The sequence below is a fragment of the Manihot esculenta genome, chromosome 9 (assembly GCF_001659605.2).
Source record: "Manihot esculenta cultivar AM560-2 chromosome 9, M.esculenta_v8, whole genome shotgun sequence".
NCBI lineage: Eukaryota > Viridiplantae > Streptophyta > Magnoliopsida > Malpighiales > Euphorbiaceae > Manihot > Manihot esculenta.
In genome coordinates this window covers 9,353,611-9,369,902 of record NC_035169.2, presented here as the reverse complement: position 1 = coordinate 9,369,902, position 16,292 = coordinate 9,353,611, and the positions used below count along the sequence as shown (strand labels likewise).

General features: G+C 29.7%; 1 protein-coding gene across 2 annotated transcripts; it reads right to left on the bottom strand.

Moving 5' to 3' along the window:
- Positions 1-2,843: 2,843 nt before the first annotated feature.
- On the bottom strand, positions 2,844-11,206 carry LOC110623662 (pleiotropic drug resistance protein 2). Of its 2 annotated transcripts, XM_021768666.2 has the most exons (21): positions 10,429-11,206; positions 10,201-10,321; positions 9,733-9,821; positions 9,567-9,651; positions 9,200-9,490; positions 9,040-9,130; positions 7,452-8,352; positions 7,059-7,219; positions 6,788-6,891; positions 6,523-6,688; positions 6,365-6,442; positions 5,941-6,077; positions 5,445-5,777; positions 5,064-5,354; positions 4,890-4,973; positions 4,650-4,783; positions 4,327-4,554; positions 3,979-4,150; positions 3,755-3,838; positions 3,584-3,663; positions 2,844-3,499 (listed from the first exon to the last, which is right to left on the bottom strand). In XM_021768666.2, exons 1-21 carry the CDS (start codon positions 10,779-10,781, stop codon positions 3,367-3,369), a joined length of 4,116 nt encoding a protein of 1,371 aa, XP_021624358.2. In that variant the 5' UTR covers positions 10,782-11,206; the 3' UTR covers positions 2,844-3,366. The 2 variants fall into 2 exon arrangements, with proteins under 2 accessions (XP_021624358.2, XP_021624357.2); XM_021768665.2 differs by having other exon boundaries at positions 3,584-3,838; positions 10,429-11,205.
- Positions 11,207-16,292: the final 5,086 nt, after the last annotated feature.

The window sequence follows — 16,292 nt, the reverse complement described above, 5'->3', positions numbered from 1 at the left end:
TATAATTTGAAAGTAAATTTGAAATTTTTAGCAATATTATTTTATCTGCCACTTATTAAATGGATTCACATTATATGTTTAGTAATTTTATGGTAATCAAAACTGGATTCTTCTTTCTTTCTTTAGAATATCTACCGACACGAAAAATATAAATATATATATAAAAGAATAATTTATTGGACTTATAGGTTTTCTGTTTTAAAGCAAACCTATGAAATCTCAAATTCAAATCTATGATCCCTTATTATTATGTAAGTTTATAAATATATATAAAAAATATATTTATATTATAAATACTTCTAATTTAACTCAAATAAAAATATTAAAATTTTAAGTCTTGTTTGATATCTATTTTTTAAGAAAAAAAATTAAAATCTATTAAATTTATAAAAGAATTTATTTATTTAGAACCAATTTAACTATAATAAAATTTGATTGAATTCTTTTATATTAGATAAATTAATAATAAATTTAAATCGATATAATTTTTATTATTTTTAAATAAAATATAAATATACATTCTTATAAATAATAATAATTTTATTATATTTATTAAAAAATCATTATTAATAATTTTACGATATTTAAAATCTTTAAGTGTAGATAATTTTTTTTATCATATTCCACAATTTGAGAAAAAATTGACTTTTTCGCTGGAGTCAATTTTATATTTGAATCTGTGTGACAATCCAAATGAGATTCAACGGGAGGAGAAACGATCCACAGGTGCCAGGAACGATTGGCACTGTTGGAGAAAATACGTAGACTTAGAAAGGCTAGCAAGCGATGTTCACTAGAAAATTGGGCTAAGCGTGGAGCCCAGAAGGTCAGGCAAATTGGACAAGACAATGGAGGTGAACTAATGAGTGGCAGGCCCAACGGGTGTGGACCAGCCTAGTACAAGAGAAGTGTTGAAAGCCAGAGGGCGTGCAAAAGGAGGTTCAATGGAGCTGCAATGTTCGAGAAAGTTTAAGAGGCAATCGAAGATAGTTCAGGCGCAAATGAGGTTCAGCGAGTACGCTGGTAGACCGCACAGGACTAGGCTAGTAAATCGCGCATGCAAATGAAGTTTACATGGACGGGAGGATGCGCAAAGGTTCTGGAAGCCGTGAGGCGCGAGTATAGGAGCACGTATATTTTAAAATTAATAAAATAATATAATAAGATTTTGAATATTAATTATGAATGTAGTAAATATTAATAGTGAATATTAAAATAAAATAATTTTTATAAAGAGTAATTATTAATTAAAAAATTAAAAATAAATTTAAAATTAAAATAAACAGAAAAAACAAAAAATAAAAAAATTTAAGAGAATTGAATTATTATCCTATTGATTTTATTAAATCTAAAATTAAAAAAAAAAACATTTTTTTAAATTAAAAGATATATAATTTGATGTGCCTAAGATTTACTTTTAGAATTTTGATTGAAATCTAGAATAATGATAATAATGTTATAAAAGGAAAATACATCTAGACTTTAGATAATAATGCTGATTTTTTTTTTTGCAAATTCGAATCTACAAACTAATAAAATTATCTTCATGTTTTGAGATTTGCCAAAAATCTAGCTATGTGGTCCTTTGATTCTTTGGTTTTTCTTGTCATATAACCACTTCAAATAATTTAACTTTCCTGTATCTCCTTATATTTAACAAGGAAAATCAACTGAAATCTTATTTTTCAAATAAATTTTCACATTTGAAATGATTAATTTTATAAAAAAAATTAATAAATTTTATAAAATCATACATTATTTTAGTTTCCTTTTAAATAGTTTTTCAAAATTAAAAATAACTGAATTCATTCATTTTAATTAAGAAATTAATGAAAAGCTTTCACTAATTTTATCATCAAAATATTTAGTTTTGTAACGTTGAAGCTGAAAAAAAAAAATAAATATGTTTTTTTCTCATAACTTTCTAATTAATTTATTATTTTATGTGTCAATTATACATAAAATATTTATTGTATCTGCATAAGTTTTTTCTTTATTTATAAGTTTTTTTTTTTAATAATATTATGCATTACTGAGAATTTCGTACATATCGAGCACTTGCTCTTGAACTAGTAACTGTGCACGTCTCTAAAAATCGGGAAATGATTAATGTTATATTTACTTTATTTTATTAAAATTATTATCTCATTATTTTATAGATTTTTGTTTTTTAGAAAAAATGCATCAAAAAGCGGATGAAGATATTAAAATCCCACTCTCCACTCTTCAACATAACTTAATACAACTTTTCTTTTATTAATGAGAATAAAGGCATGTTTTTTTATTTATAAATTTCTTGGAATATTTAATTCCGCTCTCCTCTATGCTTTTATAAAATATTATTTTTTTCCATACAATTAAAATTTATATTATATTTTAATTATAATTGTATTTTCCTGTATTTTTTACGGTAAAAGAAATTAAATGAGTAGCTCTATAAAATTTAAATAGGTAGTCTCCAATTATTTGCAGAAAATATATTGTATTTAGGAAATTTTTTTTAGAAAATACTTTTCAATAAAATAATCTATTTTTTATTTAATTTTAATTTTAAAAATAAATTATATTAATAAATTTATATATAAAAATATTAATAAAATTTTCAAAATTTAAAAAATAACTTAATGTTTCATTGATTAATTTTAAAAAATATTTTCTACAAAATAAATAGAATCCTTCTGCTACTTCAAAGACTAGTGTCATTTTTTGGAGCCTTAGGCCTCTTTTGCTTAGACATCAAAGGCCTTTAGGTTGGGCTTTGCTTAGGGGCTATGATCTGTTTCTTAAAGGAGCTATATTGCTATTATTCTTATCAATACAATCATCTTTTCAATAAAAAAAAAAAAAAAAAAAAAAGTCTTTATTTATTGTAAAGATATTAGCAATTGTAAAGAGAATCCACAGGCTACATTTATATACAATTAGCAATTGCAGTTTCACAACTGAAAAAAGAATATATATAGAAAGAATATATATTTTGCGAATGAGTTGGGATTTGCAGTCTTTATGAAATGAGATATTATTCAATACAACTGTACTATATACAACAATTAGCTATTACCCATTGATTATGATCAGGCTTATATGTAATCCATCATAATCAATGATAATAATAAAATTATTGTATATATAACGGTTGCATTGTAAAATTTTTCCTATGGAATCATAAGTAGAAGAAGCTTAAAAAATGTTTACGGTTGTTTTGTTGTAAATTTGAAGTTGGTTTATCTTATCTTCTTTGGAAGTTAAGGAACTTGATGCCATATGCAAACACAAAGAAGAAGAGAAGAACCCAGCCAATATGAGCCACACCAACAGCAGGAAGGAAGTCATGATCAAAGCCTAAGGTTTCTTTAAGATATACCTTCAATGGCACATTACCAGCTCCAGGTATTTCCAGAAGAACATCCTTGTCTCCCACTTGAGATGCCACAAGCCCATATATTGTCCAAGCCACAGGAGAAGCCCAGTAGTACCATCTCCACCATATAGGTATTTGCTGTCAGAAATTAGCTAACTACATCAGTTTTCTTCAGAAAAGTGACAGTTAAATGCTGGAAATATGATGTAAGGCTTCACTTACACTCCTGGGAATGAGAAAACCGGAGAACAAGTTCCAGAAAGATAAGAAGAAGGACATGACAATGGCAGCAATTTGATGGCCTGGAGTCAGTGCAACAAGCATCATCCCATACAATGTGAAGTATATGAAGCTAGTTATTATGAAGTAGAGGAACCACAAGAACTTTCCAACCTTCCACTCGTAGCCAATCATGGTATAAAGGATACAAGAATAGAAAATGGATTGAATTGTGACGTAAATTGCCTCTATTGCCACCTGCAGGAATAGGCGTTTGTTTCTTATATGCGTGGTTGATAATTAAATATTTCAACAACTTCCTTGTTCTGCTTGACTAAAATTTCTTCAATCTCTTCAGTTTAAGTTCCCCTAGAAGTAGAAGTTGAGGATTATTTTACCTGAGCAAATGCATAAGGCAGTGCAGAATACAGTCCAGCTGCTCTTTCTCGGTAGAAAACTGTTCTTTCAATTGCAACAATAGGTTGCACTGAAGAAGTATTGGTTGCGCCAAGGAAAAATATTGCAGTATATACAGCTCCCAAAAGATTCATAAGATCCTGCTGTTTAGTGCTGTCAACAGAAAATTTTCACTCAATCGACGGCAAATGCAGAAGAGTTATGGAACCACAATTGACACTTTTCTTAAAGGGATTCTTTCTTTCTTTCTTTTTAACGAGATACAGAGCCAGGTCTATGTACTTGGAGGGGTAATAATTGTAACATGAGATAAAGAATTAAAGGCTTACATCTTTTGCCCTTGGTTCCAAAAGATGAGACCAAACAGAATCCCGATGACTATTGTCAGGAAGAAACGGATTGCATTATATTTAGGGTTTCTCCAGTAAGACCAATGTTGTTTCCAGAAACATGCCTTGCATTGAACAAGGAAAGACTGTGAGTATTTGGTTGGGAAGTAGAGATCCTTTGAACCCGGTGCTGGAGTGCTAAGTTCTCTGATAAGATCCTGATTCCTCCTGAAAGCGTTTCAAGAACAAAAGAAATAAATTTAAAACTAAACATTTTTAGCAACTTAATGTAAAAGAGAAATAAGGTATTATAACAGGCTTACTGATAGAGAGGGGAGTTGATATAAATTTCTGCAAAATCCACATTTAGTTGTGTTTCCATTGAGGATGTAGTGATATCAAGCATCCATGTCGCTGGGTTATATCCATTCTTGATCTTGGGAACTCCAGGAATAGCCTGTATCAAGTTATCAATATCAGTCAATATAGACATTGGCATTATAATTCCATCTTTTGATGCTAAATGAAATTATAGATTAAAAGATACAAAGTGATACACTCACCTCGAAATATTCTATGAGCTTGTTGGACTGGTAACCAAGGGGTCCAGCATAAATGATTTGACCACCTCTTTTCATCAAAACTAGCTGCAAGTAGTAAAGGGTAAGTTCCTTAGAAATAGCCAGATGCATAAACGTTGGCAAACAAGAAGAAAATTTACGAAAATTGACATATACCTCATCAAAAGCCTCAAAAATGTCTATGCTTGGCTGGTGAATTGTGCATACAACAGTTCTACCCGTATCCACAGTGTTTCTCACGGTACGCATAACAATGGCAGCAGCTCTGGCATCGAGGCCAGAAGTTGGTTCATCCATGAAGATGATGGAGGGATTGGCAACCAATTCTACAGCTATTGTCAACCTCTTCCTTTGTTCTGTTGATAAACCGTCTACTCCTGGAAGTCCAACAAGGGCATCCCTTATCGGATTTAGCTCAACCAACTCCATAACTTCTTCGACGAACATCTGTAAAAATTACATTAGACTCAGTAAACTATTCCAATGACAGAACTAATTAATTTAGATAGAATTAAATGTGTAGGAGATTTTACATGCCTTTCTTGTTTTTGTATCTACATCTTTAGAAAGGCGAAGCCAGGCAGAATATAAGAGAGATTCATAAACAGTGACATTTGGTGAATGAATGTCATTTTGTTCACAGTAACCGCTGACACGAGCAAATGTTGCTTGGTTCTTTGGGTAACCTGCAATGTTAATACTTCCTTCAATATAACCACTTGTCTTTCTTCCAGCTAGAACGTCCATCAACGTAGTCTTCCCAGCGCCACTCACACCCACTAGTGCTGTTAATATCCCTGGTCTGAAGTAACCACTAACATCTCTTAGCAATTGAAGTCGCTTCTCTTGAACTCCTTCGTTCTTCATTTCCTGTTATGTAAAAGGAAGTTCTATCTAAATGTTCCCTCAGAAAATCAACAACATTATGGCACCATTAAAGAATGTAAACGAAACTTAATTTGTCTCTAACTTTAGAGCAGTTCTGAGCTACTTAGAGAGCAAGTGAGCAACATATGAAAAAGGAATGACTTACAGCAGGCATATCTACATAGTAGTTCACATGGTTGAATGCAAGTGATAGGGGTTGGAAGGGCAGAACCATTCCTCTTCTGTATGAACTACTAACAGCACTTACACCTTCTGAAGAATTTCTAACTTCCATATCAATACCTGTAATCGTTCATCAAAACATTAGGCTTGGATCTCTTTCTAATTCTATCATATGAACGTGTACATTGGGATATGTAAGATCATAGACATGTAGCTGGAATAAGTTTATGGTACCCTGTTGATATGGGTCTAGTGTAATTATACTGAAGCTCAAGCACCCATTTTTTTGCATTCATGAATAGTGACAGTGTGCATATATTCAGTAATCATGTTATACGGAAAAATGAAAAGCGGTGCTGAACTGAAGGATGCAGCAAAATAGAAGAAATCTCAATGAAGACTTAAACCTTGTGTTCGATGTTTTCCAGTTTGTGACTTCTCCTTCTTATCTTCATCAACTACGACAGTCTTTGAATCGCTCAGAGCTGAAATTAAAATGAAGTTTCAAGCCTTATTTCATTTTAATACGAAAAATCTTGAGTAGTTAAGAGATGAGATAACTTACGATTTAAGTAACTCAATGCGACAATAAATAAAACGTTGAATAGAAGAGAAAACGCAAATAATGCTCCAATACAAATCCAAAACCAATAGTCATCAGTAAAAAAGCCTCTAGACTTCAGGAGGACTTTCCCCACTGTAGGTGCATCAATCCTAGGATCTGGATTGGGCTGGCATTAGGCAACAGTTAGCAAGATATATCAATGTGTCTTTCCTTAATAGAATAAGAATTCTATGTTGAAGACAATTAAAGCACGAAGAAATCTTACAGCACTCCATCTTTCATCAAGGAATTCATTCATGACAACGGCATTCTGTCCATACATCATGGGAGAAGCATAATAGCCCCAAATCATCCAGGGTGCAATGTCATCTAAAACATAATAAGAGTTCTACAATATTAATTTATTTACAGGAAATCTCAAAGATGCACAAATTTTTTACAATTAGTAACCAGCATTGGGAATGTCAAGCTTTTAGGCTAATCGCTTGATTCTAACTACAAAGTTCAATATTTTGATAAGCAGGGCAACTACTTACTTTTGGCAACAATGAATCCTCCAAGCACGAAAACTAGAAGCAAGGTGAAGGTGCCAAGCGTGTTTGCCACAACTTGTACTCTTCCAAGTGCAGCAATGAAACGAAAGAGAGAAAGAGCCATTTGATGAATTCCAAAAAATGCCAGGAACTGTCTGAAGAATCTGAAGAAATCATGACAAATGTTGTTATTAGAAGTTATAGCAATACTAATTAGAAGAGAATGAAATTCTGTGATCTTTAAATCAAGAGCAAAAAACGCAAAATGGAAGCTTAACATCTTAAGGAGTTGTACGCTGCAACCATAGAAGAGAAATGACAAAGTCGCCAACCTTTTCAGTGGACAAACAATTCACTAAAGCAGCTAGAAAGTTTGAAACCTTTGAGAACATTTACCTTTTGGCACTAGGAGCAAAACCAATTGTATAGTATGTTAGGACAATCCATATCGCCGATTCCAGTAATGATAATGGGATTCTAAGGACCCAGATAGGTAAGCCAAAGGCCCATGCAGGATAGAACAAGAAGTCCCTCTGTTTAAAGAAGACAGGAAGCCTGAAAATTGTCATTGCAAGTTCTGCCATCCCATTAAACATTACATTTATTAGGCTAAAAAATAGCGCTCCAAAGAATTTTTGTCCATCTACAACAGTACCCACTTTCATTTGTGTCCTCAGGAACACAGTGAAAGCAAATACAGACATGATCGTTATCTGGGTTGTTTTGAATATATACACAAAGGAATTTCGCTTCATCAGCAGCCACTCCTTTGAGAAGCATGCTCTGAATAGTTCCCAGTTTGAAATGCCATACTTTTTCGTTACCAGTGCAGCAGGATGAACTCTTGATTTATCATAAGGAATGCTAAGATCTGATGCAAGTTGTTGGCCAATATGGAAAGAGCCAAAGCCCTGCACAAATTCGGGAACTGAGATAAATCTATAAGGTTGATCCTTCTTGTACCAATATTGTTCTTGGTCTTTCATGGAAGTTACTTCTTGCAGAAAGTCAGCAACTCCTTTCCTTTCAGGGCATTTAAAACCCATGTATTCAAAGAATTCAAGTACTTTCTCACGGGGACCTTGATAAACAATCTGACCTTCTGAAAGCAGGATAATATCATCAAAGAGTTCAAAAGTCTCCGGTGAGGGCTGCAGGAGACAAATGATCATGGTTACATCCATAATATGAACCATTTGCCTCATGAACCTACATATCTGAAAAGTTGTGGAACTGTCCAATCCTGTTGATATTTCATCCATTAAAAGGACCTTTGCTGGACCCACCAGCATTTCTCCTGTAAGTTCACATAGCAACTATTAGAATGGTTCTCAGGTTGCCAAAAATGTAAAAGAAGCACCTGTTAAAAGATGGTGTCAGATTTCTGAATTAAAGAGTGGAGGTGAATGGCAGGGTTAAAGGCTAGAATCCATGGAATATGAAATTTGGGCTTTCTTGAATATGGACCGACTACAGCTAAAAAGTTGTAAGTTACCAATTAGTTACTCGGCCTTTCATCCTTACGTCTTTATGTTTTTATTGGATGTGGGATTTTTAATAGATGACAAGTCAAAAAATTGTATGTGCCAGAAAAAAAAAATTCAGAAGCGTTAGGAAAGTTTTGACATAGATAAGCGAAGTCATTTGTCCCGAAAAAAATAAAAAGGCAAATGGAGTGACAATAACCGCTATCTTAAATATTATAAGAGTTTGGATTCTTTGTATTTTGAAAATTTTTACGTGCATTTTAGGTGCATTCCACTAATAAAATATTATTAATTTAAATTTAAAGATGAAATCCATCATGATTCTAATTAATATGTCATTTAATTAGTAAATGGAAGGTACACATACCCAAATTCGCATAAGAATTTTTTTGTATTTCAGTCCAAACACTATTGGTAGAGTATAATGACTCACATTCAGAATGACCTGAGGAGGATTTATTTCCTATACTCGATTACCCTTTTCTGATAAAACGTACCAGTAGTCAGACGCTTCTTTTGCCCTCCAGAAATACCTCTACGCATCTCATCCCCAACAATAATATCCGCACAAATATCCAATCCAAGTATCTGTTAAGGATCAAGGAGAATTACTCTTTGAATTTCGCATAATAGGATGAGAAAAGCAGGAAAACAAACCTTAAGAACATAATCTGTAACCAAACTAGTTTTTTGGCCTGACACTGCTATGGCTTTCATGAATGCATCAATCTCAGGATCTGGCTTAATTCCTGCAGCCTTCTCTCTTCTTGAAAGTTCTGACAACATTTCATATCTTGTGCCCACACCCAAGCAGCGCCCAGAGAAATCAAGTGTTTCTCTTACTGTCATCTCTCCATTGTGAAGATCATGTTGACTAATGTAAGCACAAGTTCTCTGAGGAACAAACTCATGCAGTTCGTGACCACAATAGGTGATTTTCCCAGTTTTCTGTCCGCAAGATTATCCAGAAGATATCAGATCAATTACAATGCAAATATAACGGTCATACAAACAGGAGATATACCCTTAGATCCTGACCAAGTTTCCCAGCAAGTGCCAATAACAGTGTTGTCTTTCCTGCACCTGGAGGACCAAGAAGCAGGGCCATCCTGAAAATTACCACATTGAGCAATTTTAATGTAAGGGTTGAAAGTTTTAGTTAGAAAATAAGTATAATGTCCAAAAGATACCTCGAGGGCCTGGCGATTCCACTGATATCTTGAAGGATCTGGATTTTTCTTTTCTTTGAGGGAGCAAGCCGAATCAGCCCAAGAATGTTCTATTGTACATAAGAAATCAAAATAGATAAACAGAATTAATTATCGCTCATACTCAATAATTTTTCAAATGATTAAATTTTATCTCAAATCAATATGTTAACTAGAAAAGAATAAAATACATCCTATTGGAGAAATTAAAAAAAAAGGATCGAAGTTAGATTTTGGAAAAAAATCATTAAAAAAAGTATTAAAAAAAAGACAGCTATATACTTTAAAAGGTTAAAAATTCTGACAAACCTAAAGTTCAATATTTTGCCTTTTTCTTCCAGCTTTCAGTTCATCAATTCTATTATTTTAATTACCAAAAAAATATAAAAGGTCACACAAAATTAGAAATCAAACGGAAAATATAATTAAAGAGACAAAAAAAAGTGGCACCTCTATTGTATTTAGAGTAGCGTTAAGCAGAGTAGGAAGAGCTCTGCTCCCAACATGTACATCTCCTTCCACTGACAAATTCTCAAACCTGACTTCAATCTTTGGGATCTTAATCCCCACCCTAAACAATCATCAAGCCAAATAAAAAAAATTTATACAAATTCCAATTTCAAACTTCAGGGGAATTTTCTTTTTTCCAAAAAATGAAATAAAAAATTAAAAACTTACTTATCAATCCTTCCCCTAAGTCTCGTAAGAAACTTCTCATTATCATCCTCAATATCCTTTAGAATACTTTCCATCAACAGTTTCTTATCCTGCATTCTAAGATTCCTTACATCCACCTCACTTTGTATAACTTTTCCATTATCAAGTACCTGTCTCAGCATCCCTTTCTTCATCCGATCATATGTCGGCAGCCTCTCGATGGCAGCCCACCGAAGCTCCTCCTCATCCTCTTCCCGCCTCATACTTCGGTTAAAAATGTCCGGCTGCTGAGTCCAACTCCGACGACTACCAAGGCTCCGCCTGCTTCCCATCGATGATCTGGCCAAATCATCTCCAGTAATAGCCGCCGCCATTGCAGGTGGAAACAAAACAATTTATTTCCTCCTTTCTTTTCGGAAAAAAATACTCTCCCTATAATTCCGTCAAGTCTTAACTGTTTAACATCACTCTTCCCGTTTAGACGTTAAATAAATGTCTTCTCGGCGATTTCCGCCGGCGCATGGCGAGGAAACCATGACTTGACTGAATTCGACGTTATTTGCTATTAATACGTATACTTACCAGAGTGTGAGGCAAAAGCAAAAGCACAGAGCGGAGAGAAGCGAAACGAAACGAGGAGCAGAGAAGAGATAAATTGAAAATTTTTGTGAACGTGAAGAAGAGAGAGCACGACGACTGACTTTTAAGCGGTTGAAAATTTATGAAGCAAGAAAACTAAGAGCTCCAGGCTAGCTCTGGTAAATGAGATTCATTATGCTCTCCTGATAAGAAAGTACTGTTGGCTATCAATGTTCAATTCTGTTTGCTTAATTATTTATTAATTAGGTAAATTATGATTTAGTGACACTAATTATATATTAAAGCTCTATTTATTTCATGTCCATATTTTTTAGGTTTAAAATATTTTAAAATAAATTAATTAATAAAAATACTTTTTTAAATAAAAAAATAACTCTTTTTTCAAAAAAAAATTCTTCTATATAAATTTATTAACCTATTTTATTTTTAAAATTAAAATTAATTAATAATAAAAAAATAAATTATTTTAAAAAATATTTTTTAAATAGACATTATTTTCAATAAATAAATGAAATTTAAATACAATAATTTTTATATTATTATTATTTAATATTAAGAGATAAAAATAAAATATAATAAATCAATTATATAATGCTTTCTTTATTCTATAATTTTATTTATTTTTTAATATTTTAAAATTATTATTTATTTTTTTAGATTATAATAATATATAAATTATTATTATAATTTTATTTAATTTTAAAATATTTTTTAATATTTAAATGTAATGAAAAATTAATAAAAATAATTATATTTTTTAATATATTTAAAAAATAAAAATAAATAAAAATTATAAGATGAAAAAAAAAATAATATATAATATTTTTTTAATTGTAAAATAATATCTAAAAAGAGATAAATAAAAGGCTCACTCGAAATCTTACCGCCCTTCAGAGTTCAGACCTCAAAGTTGCAGCAGCAATAAAATACTATATTTTTAAAGCAACATATTTATTTATTGTTATAAATGATGATGTAGCTTAATGGCATGCAGATATTTAATGAGAGATGCAATTTTTTTAAGTTTGGTTTTTAGTAATATTTTTTTTCTCAGTTTATTTTATCGTTCACACAATATTGATATTTTTAAATTATTTATTATTATTATTATTATTATTTTCATTATTAAAATATACTTCTAATAAAAATAAAGAAATTAAAATTAAAATCAAAATCAAAATCGATTTTACTTAACTATGCATGGGGTATGGGTATGGACCGGTAGCAGTTGGGAGTTAGAGACGGAGAAATTTTAGCTTTACAGAGAGGCGATGAGGTGACAGTTCAAGCTTCGAGTAGTTATTGCTGCTTTGTTCACTTCATAATTTCTGAGTCATTGCTGGAAACCCCTATTTTTTGGAGAAGAAGAAAATGTAAAATGCTATTTAGTGTCTAAAATATAATAAAATCTCCTCTAAATCTCTACATTTTTTAAATTGTAGTTTTTAACTTTTCAATTTATACACTTCCTCCATTCCATAATTTTGTCCATTTTATTTTTTTATATGTATTAAAAATATAATTTTTTTTATTAATTTTTTAATTATATCATTTTAAATGTATTAAATTTTATTAAATAATAAGAAATATTTTAAGAAATTTTTTAAAAATAAAATTAAATTAAATAATATTATAATAGTTCATTTATATATTATTATAATTTAAAAAAATGAATAATAAATTTAAGACAATAAAAAAATATAGAATAGAGGAATACTAAATAATCCTTATAGTTGGTGGAAGCATTAAAAAAACTGGAATTAACCTTTGGAATTAAAAGGAATAAAAATTTATTATTTAGTTTCCATAATTCATTATTTTAAAAATTATATTAAAATATTTATAAAATTTTAAAAAATTTATTAATTAACATTTATTAATTTTAATAGTTAAATATTATAAAAAAATTTAAAATATTTAATAGTCTAATCAGTAGATATTTTATAAAATTAAAAAATTAAATAATAATTTTTTAAATCATAATGATTAAATAATAAATTTATCTAAAAAAATCGATTTTATAGCTATTAAAAGAATTTAAAACCTAACCCAATTAAGCCGATTTTTTTAGCTATTAAAAGAATTTAAAACTTAACCCAATTAAGTCTATTAATAGTTAGGAGTGAGTATTCGGTTGGTTTGATTTAAAATCGAATCGAATCGAATAAATTAAAAATTGAAATTTTAGTATTTATAAAAATCGAACCGAATTGATTTTGATCAGAAATCAAATCGAACCGGTTTGATTCGGTTTGATTCGATTCAATTTGATCGATTTTGATTTTTAATAAATTTTTTACTTTTTACACTTTATTTTTAATATTTTAAAATTTAATTAAAATATTTTATTTTAATATAATTTAATTTCTTTATATTACTGCAGATAACATATTATTATTACTAATCAATTCAATTCAGTTTTTTAAATTTTTTTCTGATTAAAATTAAACCGAACTGAAATAAGTGAAATTTTTAAAATTAAAAATCAAATCAAACTGAATTGAATAAAAAATCAAACTGAATTTTACCATTACCGTTAACTCCCAGTTTATACTAGTTTTGAAGAGCATTTGATTTAACTTTTTCATCTATTTGGTAAATACTTTGAAAAAGTAGCTAGTCATCTTCTATTACTTATATTAAATTGTTAAATCAAAGAGACTCCTAAAATAAAAGTAAAATTGTTTGTGGAGGTAAGGACAAGTGACGAATGGCATTAATGATTGAGTATGGAGTAGTTAAGGTCTAAGAGATAGAGACATATCTAAAGCTTTCATAATGGTTGGCATATTGCAATTGGCCACCCTTTTAAGAGTTTGGAACTAGTCTCTATCCCAAACAACTAGTTCTTCTCACTTAATCCATTGGAGCCACCGTTCTTGCGGCTTCTTCCCTCCTTTTATTTCAACATGTATTAACCCACCTACTTCCCTTCTTGAACATCGAGAGCGGACCAGAACCACTTGGAGGGAGGCTTTAGCCATTTGGCTTTGGTTAGCAATGGTCATGCTGCGGTGGCTTGTAGGGATTTGAGAAATGGTGCCTTAGAGAGAGAGTGTGTTTCAAGAACAAAAAATATATATATATAACAATATGGAAAATTACTAATAAATATATATATATTTATTTAATCCTATAATTTTAATTATATATATATATTATTTAATTTTTATAATTAAAGTTAAAATATGTTGAATACATTTTTTAATATAAAATATTTTATTAATTTAATTTTATAAAATATTTTAATTAATTAAATTTCTAAAAAATTCAAAAATTTAATAGAAATTATCCCCTTTATCTTTAAACAAATGGTATGTGGATTGAGTGGAAGGTGACATGGTGGCGATGGACTTTCTGAAACAAAAGCGAGGCATGGTCCCAACCACCGAATGCGATAATTTTGTCAAGGAGTCAGTTTATTTTTTTGAGATAGTTCTTCTATGGTCGCCGTAGAATTTTTAAAAGTTTGGTATATGAAATTTGATATTTTGTTATTTATTGTAAATGACAAAGAAATTAAATTGTGATCAAAAGAACTATGATTAAGTTTTGATTTTTTAAGAAAAGTTTAAGCTGATATGAAAATGAAAATGGATTTGTATTTTTATTAATTTTATATAAATTTACTTTTCAATAAAAAAGAAGTCTACTATTTATAAATATATATATATATAATAAATAATTACTATCATATCTTTCTATTTTGTCAAAATTAAAATTTTAATTAATAGTTTTAAAAAAATCAATTAAAATATTATTTTATTATATAACATCATATAAAATACACGATAAATAAATTATATTTTTAATTATTATTAAAAAATATATAAAAAAAGTGTGAATAGTTAAAATTATAATTACTAAATTATATAAAATTCAATACTAAAATGAGTAATATTTATTAAATAAAAATTTAACTTTTCAAAATATATCTAATTATATTTTAACAAGAAAGTTTTGTCACAATAAAGAGATTTCATCATTATTGATTCATAAAAAAAAAAAAAAAAACTCCCTTCATTCTTAGAAGAAGCTTATATTCTTTTTGTCATGAGCTAAATTCTTTTTTTATATTATAATATATTTATTAATTATATAGTGATGATATGAGATCCAAAAAATAAGGTTGTACAAGAATTCTGTAAATTTAGTAAAAAATTTAGGTCTTGAGGAGGGCAATCCTCCTTTTATCTATTTGTTTTGTCTGCTAGTGATGTATAACAAACTGTTTATCATTGGGTCACATGTTTTCGCTACGTTGATTCGGACGTACGAGAATATCATATCCCTACCCCATACGTAACGGCCTCTGATCCTTCCCGGGCGCGCGTATAGATGGATTCACAAGACAGATGGGTTGATCTCCTTCCTGGTTCCGAGCTGGGCCGAAAGATAAGATTAAAGCGGGGCTCAGAGGGATCTGCTTGAGGGACTATGAAGACTGAGACGGCCTGGTTGAGAAATTTAGATGGAGTCCGGTCTCAAGACTTGAGCGGACTGAACCTGATTTGCGTGGGAAGCATGAGGGTCTCCTGGTGATGAGCTATTGTCATGGACCTGACCCCAGACCGGGATGAAGAAACCCAGTGCTCATCATATAATATATTATTATTTAATATACAATAAAGAGTAAAATTTATTAATTTTAGAAATAATCTTCTAAAAAAATAATAAGGGTCGTGGTTATATTTAATAATAAAATATGAAACTGATAATTAATAGTATTGATGAATTCGATATGAATAAAATTTTAATATGTTGATAAAATTTTTTAATAAAATGTATAAATAATTCATTTTATATGGTTTAAAATAATAATAAATATTTTTTTTAATATTATAATTTATTAGTTATTAAATTTTAATAATAAAAATTACCCGCAATTATTTCTAAATTTATTGAAGGTGGCAAATTAGGTAGGGCTGCAGTCCAACAAGTCCATTAATGGCATTCAAAATTTACTTCTTCGATTGCTTTAAATTCAAACTAGATTATCTCTCAATTTTAAAAGAAATATATTTAGGATTTAAATTTAAAATATTAATTAATTACTAAATAATACATGTCATCTAATTTCTTAAATTAAAATTTTTATTCGGCAGATATTTTACAAATGGACCCACCGATTTACATGTTATATATTTCGGTCATTGTATATACCGTTCATGCAATGGTAAATTTAATTTCAAATAAGGACTCAATGGTAAATTATTAGATTTAAATCGAAAATATTAATTAAATCGTATTAATTTAAAATTTTAGTTTAATTTTTTATTTATTTC

Coding starts and splice junctions, on each gene's coding strand:
- LOC110623662 (XM_021768665.2), bottom strand. CDS start 10,781: ATGGCGGCGGCTATTACTGGAGATGATTTGGCCAGATCATCGATGGGA. Junction 9,131..9,199: donor TTACAGATTATGTTCTTAAG/GTTTGTTTTCCT, acceptor GATCCTTAACAG/ATACTTGGATTGGATATTTG. Junction 7,220..7,451: donor TTTGCTCCTAGTGCCAAAAG/GTAAATGTTCTC, acceptor TGATTTCTTCAG/ATTCTTCAGACAGTTCCTGG.